The sequence below is a fragment of the Pinus tabuliformis genome, chromosome 7 (genome assembly GCF_031772625.1).
Source record: "Pinus tabuliformis cultivar Carrire ecotype Pingquan chromosome 7, CPIR1, whole genome shotgun sequence".
NCBI lineage: Eukaryota > Viridiplantae > Streptophyta > Pinopsida > Pinales > Pinaceae > Pinus > Pinus tabuliformis.
In genome coordinates this window covers 1,634,286,085-1,634,302,427 of record NC_142293.1, presented here as the reverse complement: position 1 = coordinate 1,634,302,427, position 16,343 = coordinate 1,634,286,085, and the positions used below count along the sequence as shown (strand labels likewise).

Below are 16,343 nucleotides of genomic sequence, written 5' to 3'. Positions count from 1 at the left end.
ACTAATTTGCACTGCCTAGAAACTGCATTGTCTGCTGGAATCAAAGTGTTGGAATCACTACTTCCCGTGCTCAGAAAATTATAATATTTCAGCATCCATATCCTCAGCCAAAACCCAGGAAGGTTTTGGCCTAGTTCAGACTTCTGAAATTTGACCCCAAAGGAGCCCAACTTGTACTCCAACAGTAAAACTCGGCCTACTTGAGTGAAGGATGGAATCCTCCCAAAAACTATCCCAAATCACTTGGATGAGCCCACTTATGAATTTCCTTCCTTCCCAACTGTGATTCCAGGTTGTAGCTATTTCCATCAATCCCCACGTGTTGCCGAGACTGGCCCTCTGCGCTATCCTCCAAGACTGGAATTCGAATTGCCTGTTTGTTGCACTCTCTTGCTCCAAAACTCCCCCTGAGAGTTGACCCAATGATGACCTTCGAATCTCCTAATTTCTCCAGCTAATGGCTGGCCCAATGGAGCTCTCCCCTCAACTGCGTGTTCTTATCTGTTGGCCCAGAAATATGCACTTTTGGATAATGGCTGAATGGTATGACTGTAAATACCTCCTGGTGCTCCTCAAGATGCTATGGAATTGCCTTCCTAAGGTGTCACTTGTAGTCCCCCAAAGGTAAGGTTGAATCTCCCGCTTGAGAGATTCGTGATTGAACAGCCAGTTGACTCGGCTAAGTAGCTCGAGCAAACAATCAAGTGATTTTCGATATGCAAGAGTGAGTGAATAACCAAGTGAGGAGCTCTTCCTCCTTATGACTTTGTGGGCCTCTCTTTGCCTCATGTGGGCCCCTCCAACAACGATATGAATTCCCTCCAAGCAATTTGAATTGCCTACTACGTTTTTTTACATGGGTGGCCCGCACCTTCCACTAGCAAAATAATCTGACTATATTTCTCCTAAGTCTCTAAGTCGAAAATGCTTGGGTCCTTTTCCTTCGAAAAATTGTGCAAAATTGCATAGAGACAAAGCCTGTTACAAATTCTTTTGGGAAGGGACATGACATTTTCCCTTTTACATGTGAACACCCTAGGGTTTACTTTAATACATCATTAGATCTAGGTTTTTTTCTTCGTTTTCAAATCTTGAGTAACACATCTTTATTTGAGGACTTCAACTTTTATTCAAATGCTTGTTTTCACAAATAGATCTTAAAATGAATTGCTCATGTCTTAGATGTATGTAATATACCTTCTTGGAATTTCCCAAAATACCCACTATAGTTTATCAGAGCTTATATGGTTTCCAGTGAAGCTTTTCACCAAACACTTTGTTGGCACACTGTTGTAGGTATAATTTTTATTTGTTTAACTCAAGTAACATACACAAAGGTCCTTACATGCCATGAGAATGCTTCACAAAAAATATCACTGGTTTATGATGAATTCAGAGATATATCCAACGTTGATATAGAGTACTAGACAACAGATCTAAACATAGATAACCATTAATTAATTTGTCAAAAATACACAGAGAGCGACAAGAGAAAAAGAACCTGGTGGAACGAACAAACTTTGGTCTTCAAGTTAAATACTCCAGAAGACTTGGAATATTAAGATCTCCATTGAGATACAAGAATATATATTAAAATGTATGAATAAGAATGATGTCACAATCAAGAGTGAGGGTCCTGTATATATAGTCAGGTAAGTACCCTTTCACGAACGGTCATGTCTATAGAGACATGCCTCTTCCCTACTAATTATTAGTTAATTAATCATTGTTTATGTCTATTATTATTTATATTATTTTTACTATTTATATATATATATATATATATATATATATATATATATATATTATTCATAACATTGCCTTCCTCAAAAATATTTTCCTCAAAGCTTATTGATGAAAGGCTTGATCTCTTTTTTCTGTTTCGAATGTCTTCTTGTCCCGGAACTGTCATCTTCGTCGAAACAAGATGATATGATCCTCTAAGTGAAACAAAATTGTCGCACTGAGAAGGGATTAAACAACCTTAAATTAATCTTCTGTGAAACTTGGCACTTACTTGATAACTGGGATAACTTGTTATCATCATACTAGATTTCGCTGACATCATTTTTCTTCGGAACATAATTTTGTTGTTTATGTTTTCAATGATACGAATTCGTAGATTGATTGAGATGTTTGTTCTTGTGATTTGGGTGTAGATAAGGAATTATTTTGGTTTGTCTTTCCCTTATCATATGTGAGGCAAGATTCTCATTTACTTCAGGTTCTAATGTTGTCGAGTTGCTTACAAAATCTTCACTTGGGTTTTTCATCATCTGAACTGCAACATTTGAATATGTTTTCCCTTCAACTGGGTTGACACTTTCTTGGGTTTTGATATCGACTAGATTAGTATTCATTCCTCTTTCTTCAACTTGGTCAGCTACGTTTGAAGACTTTGATATGCTTTCTATGTTGAATTCCTCTAGCTTTTTTTTCAATATTTTCTTGTCATTTTTAAGTTTCTTAATTTGCATCAATAATTTCTTGCTGTGGACTTTGAGGCGAGTAACTTCTTCATTTTTTTCAGTGGTGATTTTGTCAATTTCTCTTTGCATATTTTGTATTACTTTTTTACCTTCTTGAGAAATTATTCTTGCGATATCTTGCATATCTTCTAGTGTTACGGACTCTGGCTTCACTGTAACATCCTGTAATGTTGTCTTTTTTATTTTTGTATGAAAATGTCAAAAACTACTTCTTCATATTTAAGATAAAAGATCTTAGTGATTCGATCTAGGGCGAACCCAGAACTATATCAGTGTTGTCGCAAAATAAGGTTTTAACGGTGAATTGCGAGACAAAAGTGTAGTCTCCAATACTTAGTTGTAGATTGCTTATATCGTATTGTTTGTCACCTCTGTCAACAAAATTCGTTTCAACAATATTTGATTCAGGAATCACTAATTGGTTAGCACATTTAGTAGTAACATAGTTATTATTTTGAGTAAGATCAATAGAGATGATAACATCATTTCCCGCAAGTGATCTTTTGATTTTAAATAGCGCACCGACACATATACTAAAAGTTTTAGGAAATCTTCCCTCTTTCATTTCTGAATTACACTCAATTTCTTTCTCATCGGCGATTAACTCCATTTTTACTTTGTTAAGATGAACTTGGAGTTTTTAAAAGTAATCCTTTTTATAAGACTTCAAAACTTTATTACTTCAAAGCTCAGAAATGAATCCTTAATAATTCCTTCTCCCTTCTTTTTCTTTTTAATCCATTTTTCTCCCTTAAAAGAACTTTAATTTACCTTTTCTTTTTCGGGATGACTTTAGGGTTTTTAAAGATAATCCTTCAAAAATTTCGAATTTAGTTTTAGGGGTTTAATTATTTCTTTTGTAATTTCAAAATACCCTTTTTTATGAGACTTGGAAATATAATGTATTTTTTTACTTATAACTTACTTTTTCATGTAATTTTTTTCTTCACTTAACATTTATTAAACCATGTGAAGTTGCTTATTTGTATATAATCTTTTCCCATAAAAAAACCTTGATTTATTTCTCAAACGACACTGTAAAGGCCACATTTCCACTGTTCGATTTCGATGTTGATTTATTACTCAAACGAGGTCGCAGCGAATAGTTTCCTTGAATGAGCCGCTTCAGATGAGTCTTTGAGAATGCCGAAAATTCAGAGAAGACTAGTGGCGAGTTGCTTTCAATTTCAGAACCTTGTTTGGTAACATATTTCCGTCCATAACCTCCAGCAAATGCAAGTTTCACAACACGTCTGCCGCAGACAGATGATAAAAATTTCAGAATGGTTTCAGAACTGGCCATAAAGAATGAAGATTTGAGCCATTACAATCATAATTCATTGTTTCACAGAGCTAAGAATCTCATAAAGAAATTAATGCCACAGTGGTCCTGAAATGCCTCGGAAATTCTCCAAAGATCCAACGAGAAACCATAGAAAGAAACAAAGATTATAACCCAAAAACCTTCAATAAATTGGCCTGCTTCAAATCTTCATTACTCTTCGAGAGCCGCAGATTATCTCAGAGATATGCGTTAGAATTGCTTGATTGATTTGAGATAAGAATCGATCTGCCTTTTTATAGATATAGCTGGGGCCTTAAGGAAGCCGACTTGCCTTAAAAATGGAGCGAAAAAATATTTTTAAATTTGAATTGTTTATCCCCATATGAAATCAACTTGCCATACTTTTGAAATTTCTTAACCTACTCTTAAATGATTAAATTTTATTTTCTTTTGACCTTTGGCCAAGGTGAAATTTCTTCATCATTATGCCAACCTATCATATCATGCCACCTCATCTCCCTTTGGGGCTTTTGCCCACAAGATGGGTGCACAATCTTTGACTAAACATAACTCTCAAACCATGTGGAGTCTCATGGCATGCCATATACTGTTGGAATCGGCTTGACGAGGAGCATCCAATGATGGTGATCTTGGGAACAACCCGACTGATCCTCGTCCTCAAATATTCAAACAAGTGTGGGGCTTCTAAGGTTTTCCAGGGCTTCTTCCTTCGGAGCTTCCAACTGATGCAAATCAGACAAATATTAAGAGTGTTCAATAACGGTCATTCGCATCAATGACAACACCATTCAACATATATTTAGTGACAAAGATTGTATTTCCTTTGTTACAGGGGGACAGTGAAAGATTCCATCATGTATAAAATTGTTTTCTATTCATATGGCATTCTACTTGTGAAGACCTCCAAGAAGATGGAAGTTGAACACATAAATGAACAAAACTAGAAAGAAACAATGAGCATTCATCCTGGGATAAAATAGAGAACCTGCAGTTAATAACAAACTGACAATATTTGTCAGCTAATGTTCCAAAAATATGTTCACTCATGCATTATCTGCTCCAAAGACTACAACAGGAAAGTTTAGGTTGCTTGAAATATTAGGACAATAAAGACCATTTAGGGGGAAAAGAAAGAAGGAAAGAAATTATAGCAATGCATCCAGGCAACAAAGATCAAGTAATAGGACTCATAAGTACATTCATAGTGAAAATAGAAAAATGAAAGAGCATAGAGTGTCTCAACTCTCTAGAATAAAAGCCAAAGAGTAATCTAGTAAGTACCGACTCTGTCATTGCATATGGAAGACTTGTGAATAAGCTTGCATGCTTAGCATGTGGGCCACATCTTTAAAATTTATTCAAAGTATTCTACATTATGTATTCAACACTTAGAAATGATTGTTGGTTAGTTTAGAAGGAAGAGGCAACAATATGATGAAACAGTACATATCTTAAGTCAGGTCTGACTGTTGCGGAATTTCCCTAAAAATGAATGGTAAACATATGATGAAACAGTACATTACTGAAGTGAAACTCCAAGTGAGGCCTACTTTGATCACTCAGAAAAGGTTAAGAAGGTCAGCAAGAAACCATCTGATGCAAAGGATGACAGTGCTGAAGCACATCCATGAATGTTCAAGATGGAACAGTTTTTGCAAGAGATTTCAAACATTCATGTTATTTAACATATAAATATTTTTAATCTGAAATTATTATTATTCAAACTAATTTGATTCTTCAATCTTTATTTGCCCTAACCGTAGCTAAATGGATTTTGATTTTCCTTTTATGATGTCAATGTTAAAAGAACCTCAACTCAAAAATCAAATGGAAAAGTTTACTCACCTAAAATAGATAAGGTCAACTGCAGAATATCTATCGACAATTATGAGATTAACATAGACATCATTGGGTTTTCCATAGATGAAGTATAATGAAAGAAAGGTAATTGACCGAGATTTTATAGTCACTAAAATTCAATGAAAATTGGATCTGGAGTTGATTCTAAGACTGGCACGCAGAGAGAAGCATCTTCATCTCAGGACATGTCAAATTTTTGGTATTCTTGTTTTAAGAGGACAGCATATTAGTAAAGCAACATCTTCTCTTGTAGGTAAAGCCTTAAAAAAATAAAGCTTTCATTATGTTCCAACTTTTGTAGACTTTTCAATCTCAGATGTTCTTCATGGAACTCAATTTCCTTCCATTGGCTTCTTAAAATTCAGTTACGTTGTTTATTTCTACCAACAGTTCAGAAACAGAAATCATGTGCAAATTCATTCGTTTTTTTTGTATTATCCATACTCATTGATAAGATCATGAACATACATATTTGATTTTGATCCATTTCTATATTTACTTGATATGTTTTGAATGGAATTTCCAATTCTAGCTCCTATCAATAGGTTTTCTAATATTTTACCACTTCCTGATATATGTTAAAAGAGTAAAGATAGACATCAAAACCCAATTTGTTGTGACTCAAAAATAAGTATTTTGATAGTTGCAATTATTGTCATAAAGATAAATCTATGCCTGTTCCAACTGCAACATTGACAAACTTAACTATGACTCACCCAAATATATTGAAAAGGCTGCAAAACATGTCCTGCAAGTCAAAATGGTCACCCGTTAGTAAAGTGTGTACATCTCATTAAGAACAATCCAAACTAGAGCGTGAAATCATGCAAAATTACCCATAAACAGCATAAAAAGAAATGAAAACCCTCTAATACTTAATATTGCACCCAGTTTCCTTTGACAAAAAGTGGAGATAGCAAAAGTAATTTCTGAGATGCAACTGGAAAGCCTAACTAAATAGAAGATCAATCAAGCTTTGATTTAGGACCTATTACCATTAATGTCCTCACCCAAGGTGTGAAAGTCCTAACTCATGAAGCAAAGACCTAAAGGCAATTTTGCAAGGGTCATCCACTATCAGCTCAGTAACCCACTCCCACTCTTTAGGTTGGTTACTTTCCACCTCAAGGGGATATCCCTAAACATTAAGTCTTGCATGGATAAGATGAATCAAAAGTGTTTTCAAGGAACTTAGTGTAAATTTATATTTATGATGGTATCCAAATGCTAACTTCATATTTATCAAAACAAAAAAATGAACCTACAAGATAGAATGAAATGCATGCAACTAAAGATTGAGATAGGTTGAGCCCTATCAAATGGTGGAACATGTATGGTGCATCTACCACACATCTGCATAAATTGGCAGTGAAGGTTCTTCCCCAAGTTGTTCACACTTCTTCTTACAAGGAGATGTTGGAGCACCTATAGCTTCATCCACAGCATGAAGAGAAACAACCTTAGACAGGACAGAAAGCTTGGTTTATGTGCACAACGACTTCAAGTTGTTGCCACATTATTGTGAGGTGATGACAAATGATACAACATATATAAATTACATCAACAATCTAGACGAGGCTAATTTCGAGAATGAAGTCAGTATTTTAGAGACTTGCAGACTGAATTTTTGGGCCAAGTTACCAGAAATGTTGGGGGAGGATCTACGAAACACAGATCCTTGTTTCAAGTCCCAAAATGGAGGGGATTTTCCCTTGAAACAACAATGAAACGTTTTAGTGCCATTTCAAAAAATCTAAAACTTCAAACTGTACGTTGTAAACATGTTTTGGCATTTCTCGGAAATTTTGCAATGGGAAAATGTGAAACGTTTTGAAGAAAATGTGAAATATTTTAGGAATCCTAAAACATTTCACCTTTCCAACACACATTTCAGGGTTGAAATTTGGTTTTTGTGAAAATAACAGTCGATTTTTAAAGCCCAAAGTACCCTATAAAAACAATAACCCTAAAATCACATCTAAAACTTGTAAATAAAGACTGTTATGCCTCCCATAAGCACACCAAAACAATGTCACATTTATCGTTATCAGCAATTTATCGATGGGGTCTAAAATTTAAATTATTGCCAATATTGGGGAAAATATTGGAAAATATCAGAAATTATCGGGAAACTGCAAAAAAATACAAAAAAAAAAAAATCAAATTTGTATTCTTTTAAAGCAAAATCAACATCAAACAAACACATTGTCACACAAATAAGAAAATAAAATTACAATGTAAAATGTACAAGATCTCAAGTGGTACATCAATCATTGATACTAGATCGTAGATACTGAAATATGACATTTTTTCAATTTTTTATTCTTTTAAAGCACTTAGCAAACATCAACATCAAACAATTAACAAACACATTGTCACACAAAAATGAAAACAAAATTAAAAAATTACAATATAAAATGTATAAGATGTAGAAGGTAGATACTACTACTAGATACTGAAGTCTGAAATATGATATCTATCATTTTGTCTTGACTCAGTCATAAGTTCTGACAAGATAATAGTTAAAACTTAATACAAAATCACATTAAAACAAAAATAAATGTGTCTCATGAGATAATCATCACAAGGCATCTAGATTCTAGCTACTATAATCTATATCAATAATCGCTAAGCTTGTGGTTTTCTCTTTCTAGTAGTATCACGAGTTGAGTTCTTTGCAATAAGGACAATGTTTGGGGTAGTTGTAGGGCAAATATGCACATCATGCCTTATGTTGAAAAATGTGTAACTAGGTTCAGTCTTCATAAATATGAAATACACTTTTGATTCTTGTATATTGTAAAATGAAAGAAAAAGTATTATTATTATTTTTGGAGCATGGGTTTCCTGCTTGTTAAAATTGGCAACTAGGGCCAAATTCCACCTTGGGACAGCTCATATGATGGAGATGATTATTGGATTGGATTCCTCTTTTGGAGATGAACAATTTTGATATAAAGATCATCTCATTCTGACAAGCAGAAATGGAATTATGAATTTATTTCTCCTATGGACAAATTGCCAAGGTCGGCTCTAGTCAAATGTAGGCTCATGAAGCCCAACAGATGTGTCTCTTCACCCTCAACGTTGTGTATAAATAAGAGAGACCTTTTTCTCATTTGGACATCATCATCTCATCACATCTTCTTCTCTCTCTTGATTGGGTCAAATATCATTGGAGGCTTTTCTCTTCTACTTCACACGTGTGGCTAGGCAGCTCTTTCCCTACTTCGCACGTGTAGCAGGGGCGTTTTTCCGGGCAGAACAGGTTGAAATTGCAGAGCGTTGACCAGTGTTGACCAGAGGGAGTTTGACCAGTGTTGAGCTTGGTTTTTGGGCCGAAATTTTGTTTTTCCTACGCTGCATTTATTCGCACAGAAATTGAGGCATTTAGAATGTTTTGACCAGCGTTGACTTCAGGTTTGACTGCAGAAAATTACAGCAGACTTTCTCTCCTTTGACTGGGTTTGACCAAAAATTTTGAGTTGACTTTGACTCTCTTGGAAGGCCAAATTGAATTGCTGTTTGGAGGATGTTTTGGGGCAGCTTTGACCACTGTTGACTTTCTGATTAGGGCTAATTTCATTGTTGTTTTGACAGATATGTTTTGGGCATATATTTGTACTCTCTCTCTGCTGAACTTAAGAAGATTTGATCAAAGGGTTCCCCATATTGGGGTTTGTCCCTAGCATGTGCCACATCTTGTGTCCTCTTGTCTTGGCTTGTCTTATGCATATGATTTTATGTTCTATCTGCATTTACTATCAATGTTTATAAGTTAATGTGATTGCTACTAGATATAATTGGAATTTTTCATTGGGCTTCTAAAGTAACATTGTAAATTGTCTTAAGCATAGAACATACCATTGTTATCTTTAATTAAAATGGTATTAGAGCTGAGGTGAAGACAAAGCCCAAGCATGAGTGAAGCAAAGCAATCACTAAAAGAGCTTGTCGGACAAGGGCTTGAAACTAATCCCAGTGGCGACTACATCTTTCTTCAAATCCGAGGACAAGCTCAAAGACAAATCCGACTATCATGCATGGAAGATGATCTTGGATTTGACTTTGGAAGAGAATGATGCCCTGGACTTGTTGAAATTTGGTACCGGAGGACAGGTGGTTCCCTGAGGCTTTGATCTTTGGCTTAGGGAAAAGTGTCCAAAAGAATTTAATTTTTCTCCTAAAGTGACTTTATAATTTTTATAAAGTCAAATCTAATTTAAAAGTGACTTTAAGTGATAAAGTTACTAAAGTCTAATTTTAAAGTGACTTTAATAAAGTCAATGTAAAATTAGAAAGGAAAAGTGACTTTGGACATAAATGACTAAGTGGGTCTTTATTAAAGTGGGGTGAATTAAAAAATAGAAAGTGAGATTTAAATGAGCATTTAATCTCAGCCCTAGATCTCAATCTATTTCAGCCATTGGATTTAGGGATTCCCCAAAAGTCACTTAGGGTTAGATTAAAGGAGGGAAAGGAGGAAAAAGTCATTAATTCTTTCATGAGCAGATTGAGAGAAGGAGAGCAAGAGAGCAAGGGAGATTTCTGGACAGTGAGGAGAAGGAGGCAGTGGCTTGGCACACATTCCAATGCAGCGTTTCAGCAAGTCCGTACAGTTGAGTTAGCACACAGTGAAAGGCAGATTTTGGGCACGATTTTCTAGAAAGGTCGTATAGCAATTTTGGTTTAGATTCCAAGGAGGCCGTACAGCAAGTTAGCACAAAAATCGAGGAGCAGAAAATCTGAAGTTTGCTAGCACGTTTTTCAAGGGAGGCCGTACAGCAAGTGGTTGTACCTTGGCATGCTTTTCTAGGCAGAAATCCATACAGTTGTACTGTTGTTTTTCTGCACAGAAATCGAGGAAAACCATACAGCAGCATTTATGGCAGCTTGCACGCTTTTCTAGGCAGTCCATACAGCAGCATTTAAGGCTGAAATTTGGGCACAAAAATCGAGGAGGCCGTACAGCATTTATTGTTGTTCTATTTTGTTGTTTGCAAGTTTTTTTCGAGTTCTCTGTGAGGCACGGAAAACGAGATAAGTTGTAAAAGTTTGCTTGCTGATTTTTTTGCTGAATATTTCTCACTGTAAAAAGCATTTTCCAGAAATAAGAAAGAGCTTTCCAACTAGTTTTCCCCAAGAGTTGTAGGGGGTTTTTCCAGGGTCACCTTGACCAAAAATCACTGTGTTTAAATTGTTGAATGGTTGTTTGTATGTGCTGATATTTATTTCTACATTTTCAGCATTCTGTAATATTTCCAGAATTTGTGTTTTCAGCAAAATTTATTTTCCAGTTGTTGAATGTATGGATATGGGAAAGGACATTTAACTATTTTGGAGAAATAAGGTGAAACTGAAAACCGGGGTGGGAAATGAGAAATTTCTACATGGTATCAGAGCTTGAGTGTTGAAGTGCACAGTTTGGGACAGCAAGGAGGAAAATTACAGCCTGCTGATTTTTCATTCTGAAAATTCCAGCAAGCTGATTTTTCACAAACAGCAGTTTTATCTTTACTACAGCAGTGCTATTTTTCAGTTTTAGGACAGCAGGATGTCATTGGGATTGAGGGTGGAGGATAGGTTGGATGGGCATACCAATTACAGCGTTTGGAAGGAGAGAATGCAGAGTATCTTTGAGGAGGCTATAGTCTGGGACATTATGGTGCATACCACACAGAACCCTGTTGTTGTGCCTACTGATGCTACTCAGTTAGCTGCTTATAATAAAAAGAACAACAAGGGTAAGAGACTGATTCTAGATGGAGTCAAAGACCATTGCATTCCTCATGTGAGAGGAAAGAGAAATGCCCATGAGATGTGGACAGCATTGTCCAATCTCTACCAGAGTACCAATGAGAACCGGAAAATGGTCCTGAAGGAGAAGCTGAAGACCATTAAGATGGGTAATGATAGTGCAGCTGGATATCTCACAAATATTACTAATGTGAGAGATGAGTTGGCAGCAGTTGGAGAGGTCATTCCACCCACTGAGTTGGTGCGGAATACAGTGAATGGCCTCCCCCGTTCATGGATGAACTTTGCTGATGGGGTTTGTGCACGTGAGACCCTTCCCACATGGGAGAGGTTTTAGGATGATTGCATTCAGACAGAGATCAGGAAAGGTCAGCTTGGGGAAGCCAAGCCAGTTGAGCAGGATGAGGATGTAGCACTGTTGGCAGGAGGCAAGAAAGGCAAAGGGAAGAAGCAGGCTTCCACAAGCAATGGTGGGGGCAAAGGCAAAGGTAAAGGTAAACAGGGTAACACACAGAAGGACTATTCCAAGGTGAAGTGTTGGAATTGTCAAAAGATGGGACACTATGCAGTTGTGTGTCCAGAGAAGAAGAAGAAGAAGGGGAAGAACCAGAGCTTGGCAGCTTCAGCAGAGGTTGAGGACTTTGCAGATCGTTTTGACCGGGAGTTTGGGTTCACTGCGTGTGAGTCCTCTAGTGCAAGATCACCTGTCAAACAAGTTCAAATGGAGCATGCTTTTCCCTCGATTAGCGGAGCATCTTCGAGTATCTGGTATGTGGACAGTGGGGCTTCACGTCACATGATAAGAGTCTGTGAGTACTTCTATCATGAAGAATGATGTTTGGGAGGTGGTGCCAAGGCCTGAGGGCAAATCCGTGGTTACTTCCAGATGGCTTTACAAGGTAAAGCATGCTGCAGATGGCAGCATTGAGAAATTCAAAGCGCGGTTTGTGGCTAGAGGGTTCTCCCAGGTAGAGGGAGTTGATTATGAGCAGACCTTCGCTCTCGTGGCTCGATATACTTCGATCCGCTCCATTATATCGATAGCAGCAGAGATGGGTTGGAAGATCCACCAGATGGATGTGAAGACTGCATTTCTCAATGGCTTCATACAGGAGGAGGTGTACATTGAGCAGCCACAGGGCTTTGAGATGCATGGGAAGGAGTCCCATGTGTGCAGACTATTGAAGGCCCTTTATGGCCTGAAGCAAGCTCCCAGAGCTTGGTACTCCAAGATAGATACATACTTGCAGGGGATGGGTTTCACAAAGAGTGAGGCAGATCCGAACCTTTACTATATTGTGATAGGTGAGGAGCCTCTCATTCTGGTGTTGTATGTGGATGACTTGGTCATTACAGGTGCAGAGAGACTCATAGAGCACTGCAAGAGAGATCTTGCAGCGGAGTTTGAGATGAAGGACATCAGCTTAACGCATTACTTCTTGGGTTTGGAGATGTGGCAGGAGGAGGGGCATTTCTTCTTGGGGAAGGGGAAGTATATTGTGGACATCCTTGGCAGATTCCACATGGAGGATAGTAAACCCATGTCGACACTGATGATCACCAACTGGAAGAAGCTTCATGCTTCGGATTCCGAGTTGGTGGATCCCACATTGTACAGGCAACTGATTGGTTCCTTGATGTATTTGGTCAACACTAGACTAGATATTTGTTTTGCAGTCAACACGAGTCAGTTTATGTGTGAGCCTAGGAAGGTTCACTGGGTGGCTGCAAAACACATTTTACGGTACTTGCAGGGGATAGTGGATTATGGTCTGGACTACAGGCAGGGGGATGGAGTGAGATTGGCAGGTTATACTAATTCTGATTGGGCAGGTTGTGCTTCTGATAGGAAGAGCACTTCAGGGTGCTGTTTTGGGTTGGGTTCGGCAGTAGTGTCATGGTTCAGCCGGAAGCAGCAGTCAGTAGCATTGAGTTCAGCGGAAGCAGAGTATATGGCAGCCAGTCTAGCTAGTTGTGAGGCCATCTGGCTTCGCAAGATGTTGTTTGGCTTATTTGGTCAGTCGTTGAGACCTTCAGTGATTTACTGTGATAATCAAAGTTGCATTAAACTCACGGAGAATCCAGTATTTCATGACAGGTCAAAGCATATCGGGATCAAATATCATTTCTCTGTGTTCAGAAGGGAGCTGTGAAGCTTGAGTATATTCCCACTGATGAGCAGGTTGCAGATATTCTTACCAAAGCCTTACCACGAGACAACCATGTCTACTTCAGAGACAAGATGGGTGTGCTGAGGAACACCTTCCTCGGTAAGAGGGAGTGTTGAAATTTGGTACCGGAGGACAGGTGGTTCCCTGAGGCTTTGATCTTTGGCCTAGGGAAAAGTGTCCAAAAGAATTTAATTTTTCTCCTAAAGTGACTTTATAATTTTTATAAAGTCAAATCTAATTTAAAAGTGACTTTAAGTGATAAAGTTACTAAAGTCTAATTTTAAAGTGACTTTAATAAAGTCAATGTAAAATTAAAAAAGAAAAGTGACTTTGGACATAAATGACTAAGTGGGTCTTTATTAAAGTGAGGTGAATTAAAAAATAGAAAGTGAGATTTAAATGAGCATTTAATCTCAGCCCTAGATCTCAATCTATTTCAACCATTGGATTTAGGGATTCCCCAAAAGTCACTTAGGGTTAGATTAAAAGAGGGAAATGAGGAAAAGGTCATTAATTCTTTCATGAGCAGATTGAAAGAAGGAGAGCAAGAGAGCAGGGGAGATTTCTAGACAGTGAGGAGAAGAAGGCAGCAACTTGGCACACATTCCAAGGCAGCGTTTCAGCAAGTCCGTACAGCTGAGTTAGCACACAGTGAAGGCAGATTTTGGGCATGATTTTCTAAAAAGGCCGTATAACAGTTTTGGTTCAGATTCCAAGGAGGTCGTACAGCAAGTTAGCACAGAAATCGAGGAGCAAAAAATCTGAAGTTTGCTGGCACGTTTTTCAAGGGAGGCCGTACAGCAAATGGTTGTACCTTGGCACGCTTTTCTAGGCAGAAATCCGTACAGTTGTACTGATCTTTTTCTGCACAAATCAAGGAAAACCGTACAGCAGCATTTATGGCAGCTTGCACACTTTTCTAGGCAGTCAGTACAACAGCATTTAAGGCTGATATTTGGGCACAAAAATCGAGGAGGCCGTACAACATTTATTGCTGTTCTGTTTTTCTGTTTGCAAGTTTTTTTTAGTTGGTTGTGAGGCACGGAAAACGAGATAAGTTGTAAAAGTTTGCTTGCTGATTTTTTTGCTGAATATTTCTCTCACTATAAAAAGCATTTTCCAGAATTAAGAAAGAGCTTTCGAACTGGTTTTCCCCAAGAGTTGTAGGGGGGTTTTCCAGGGTCACCTTGACCAAAAATCACTTTGTTTAAATGTGTTGAATGGCTATTTGTATGTGCTGATATTTATTTCTGCATTTTCAGCATTCTGTAATATTTCCAGAATTTGTGTTTTCAGCAAAATTTATTTTCCAGTTGTTGAATGTATGGATATGGGAAAGGGCATTTAACTATTTTGGAGAAATAAGGTGAAACTGAAAACCGGGGTGGGAAATGAGAAATTTCTACAGGATTATGTCAAGGGAAGAATAACCAAGCCTCCTTCAAATGCATCCATTGTTGTTAAAACATAGTACAAGAAAGGTGAGACAAAAGCTAAAAATAGTATTGTTGATTCTATTCATAAGCCTTTGGTTGCATATATTTCTGATTTGGAAACATCTAAGGATGTATGAAAGACTGGTTAGGATGTTCAAAGTGAACAATGCAAATCAAATTCTCTTTCTCAAGAACAAGTTGAAAGACATCAAGATCGATAGAAGAGAATCCATCCAATCCCACTTCATGAGGATCACTGAGATCAAGAATGATCTCTTATCTATTGGAAAAGTCATTGGTGACAGGGAACTCTCTCTTATTGCACTTGGGGACCTTACAAGAGATTGGGATGTGTTCAACACTACCATTCTTAACAATGACCAGATTCCAGGACATGAGGAACTATTGGCCAAATGCACTCAAGAAGAAATAAGGATGATGGAACGAGACAAGCCCTCAAATGGAAACAATCCTACTGCCTTTTCTGCTCATTCTAGAAGAAGGAACAATGTTGGTCCAAGGAATCAAGGACAAGGGTTCAAGTCGAGATTCAAAAAAGGAAGAAAAGGAAGGTGCTTCAATTGTAACAAGTTTGGCCACTTCGCTAGAGAGTGTCCTCACAAGAAGGATACTCCAAGAGATGATGACAACAATAACAACAACTTCAAGCACCATGGCAATCAAAGGAACAACAGGTTCAACAACAAAGGAAAGAGGAATGCTCTCGTTGCTTGAAATGGAGGTGGTCGTCCTCCCAAAAAGTCGGGAAACTCCAGGTATGATGAAGTTAATGTTGCAAAGCAAAATGAATTTATCTTATTTTTGCCCTCTCTACCGCCTCTCCTCCAGATACATTGGACCATTGGTTGATTGATAGTGGTGCATCAAGGCACTTCACTCTGTATAAAGAAGCTCTCTCAAACTTGGTTGAGAAGAAAACAAATATGGAGATTATATTTAGGGATAATGCCACCTATCCCGTGAAAGGAATTGGGACCGTTACTCTTCACTTAAATCAATGTCAAACCCTTCACCTACAAGAAGTGCTATATGTACCTGACTTGAAAAAGAACTTGGTTTATATTTTTGCGATGGAAGACAAAGGTTTTAAGGTGTCATTCGTTGATGGGAAGGTTTGTCTTTGGCAAAGGAATCCAAGAGATGCATTCACTCTAGGATTCAGGGTTGAAGGTCTCTATCAGGTTGGAGGAAGTCCGTTGGGAGCTATGATTTGTGACACCTCTCTTCAATCCGAATTATGGCACCAAAGATTTGTTCACCTTCATTTTAAAGCCTTACCTGATGTAAGGAAGATGGTCACAGG

At 37.6% G+C, this 16,343-nt stretch overlaps 1 protein-coding gene across 4 annotated transcripts in view; it reads right to left on the bottom strand.

The window, feature by feature from the left end:
• The window catches only part of GCR1 (G-protein-coupled receptor 1), a 308,068-nt gene that overhangs the window by 251,607 nt on the left and 40,118 nt on the right, over window positions 1–16,343 (bottom strand). For all 4 annotated transcript variants that reach the window (XM_089460197.1, XM_089460198.1, XM_089460199.1 and 1 more), the window contains one exon: window positions 6,372–6,403. In XM_089460197.1, the coding sequence (XP_089316323.1) occupies window positions 6,372–6,403 (32 nt within the window). The remainder of the gene's footprint in view (window positions 1–6,371; window positions 6,404–16,343) is intronic.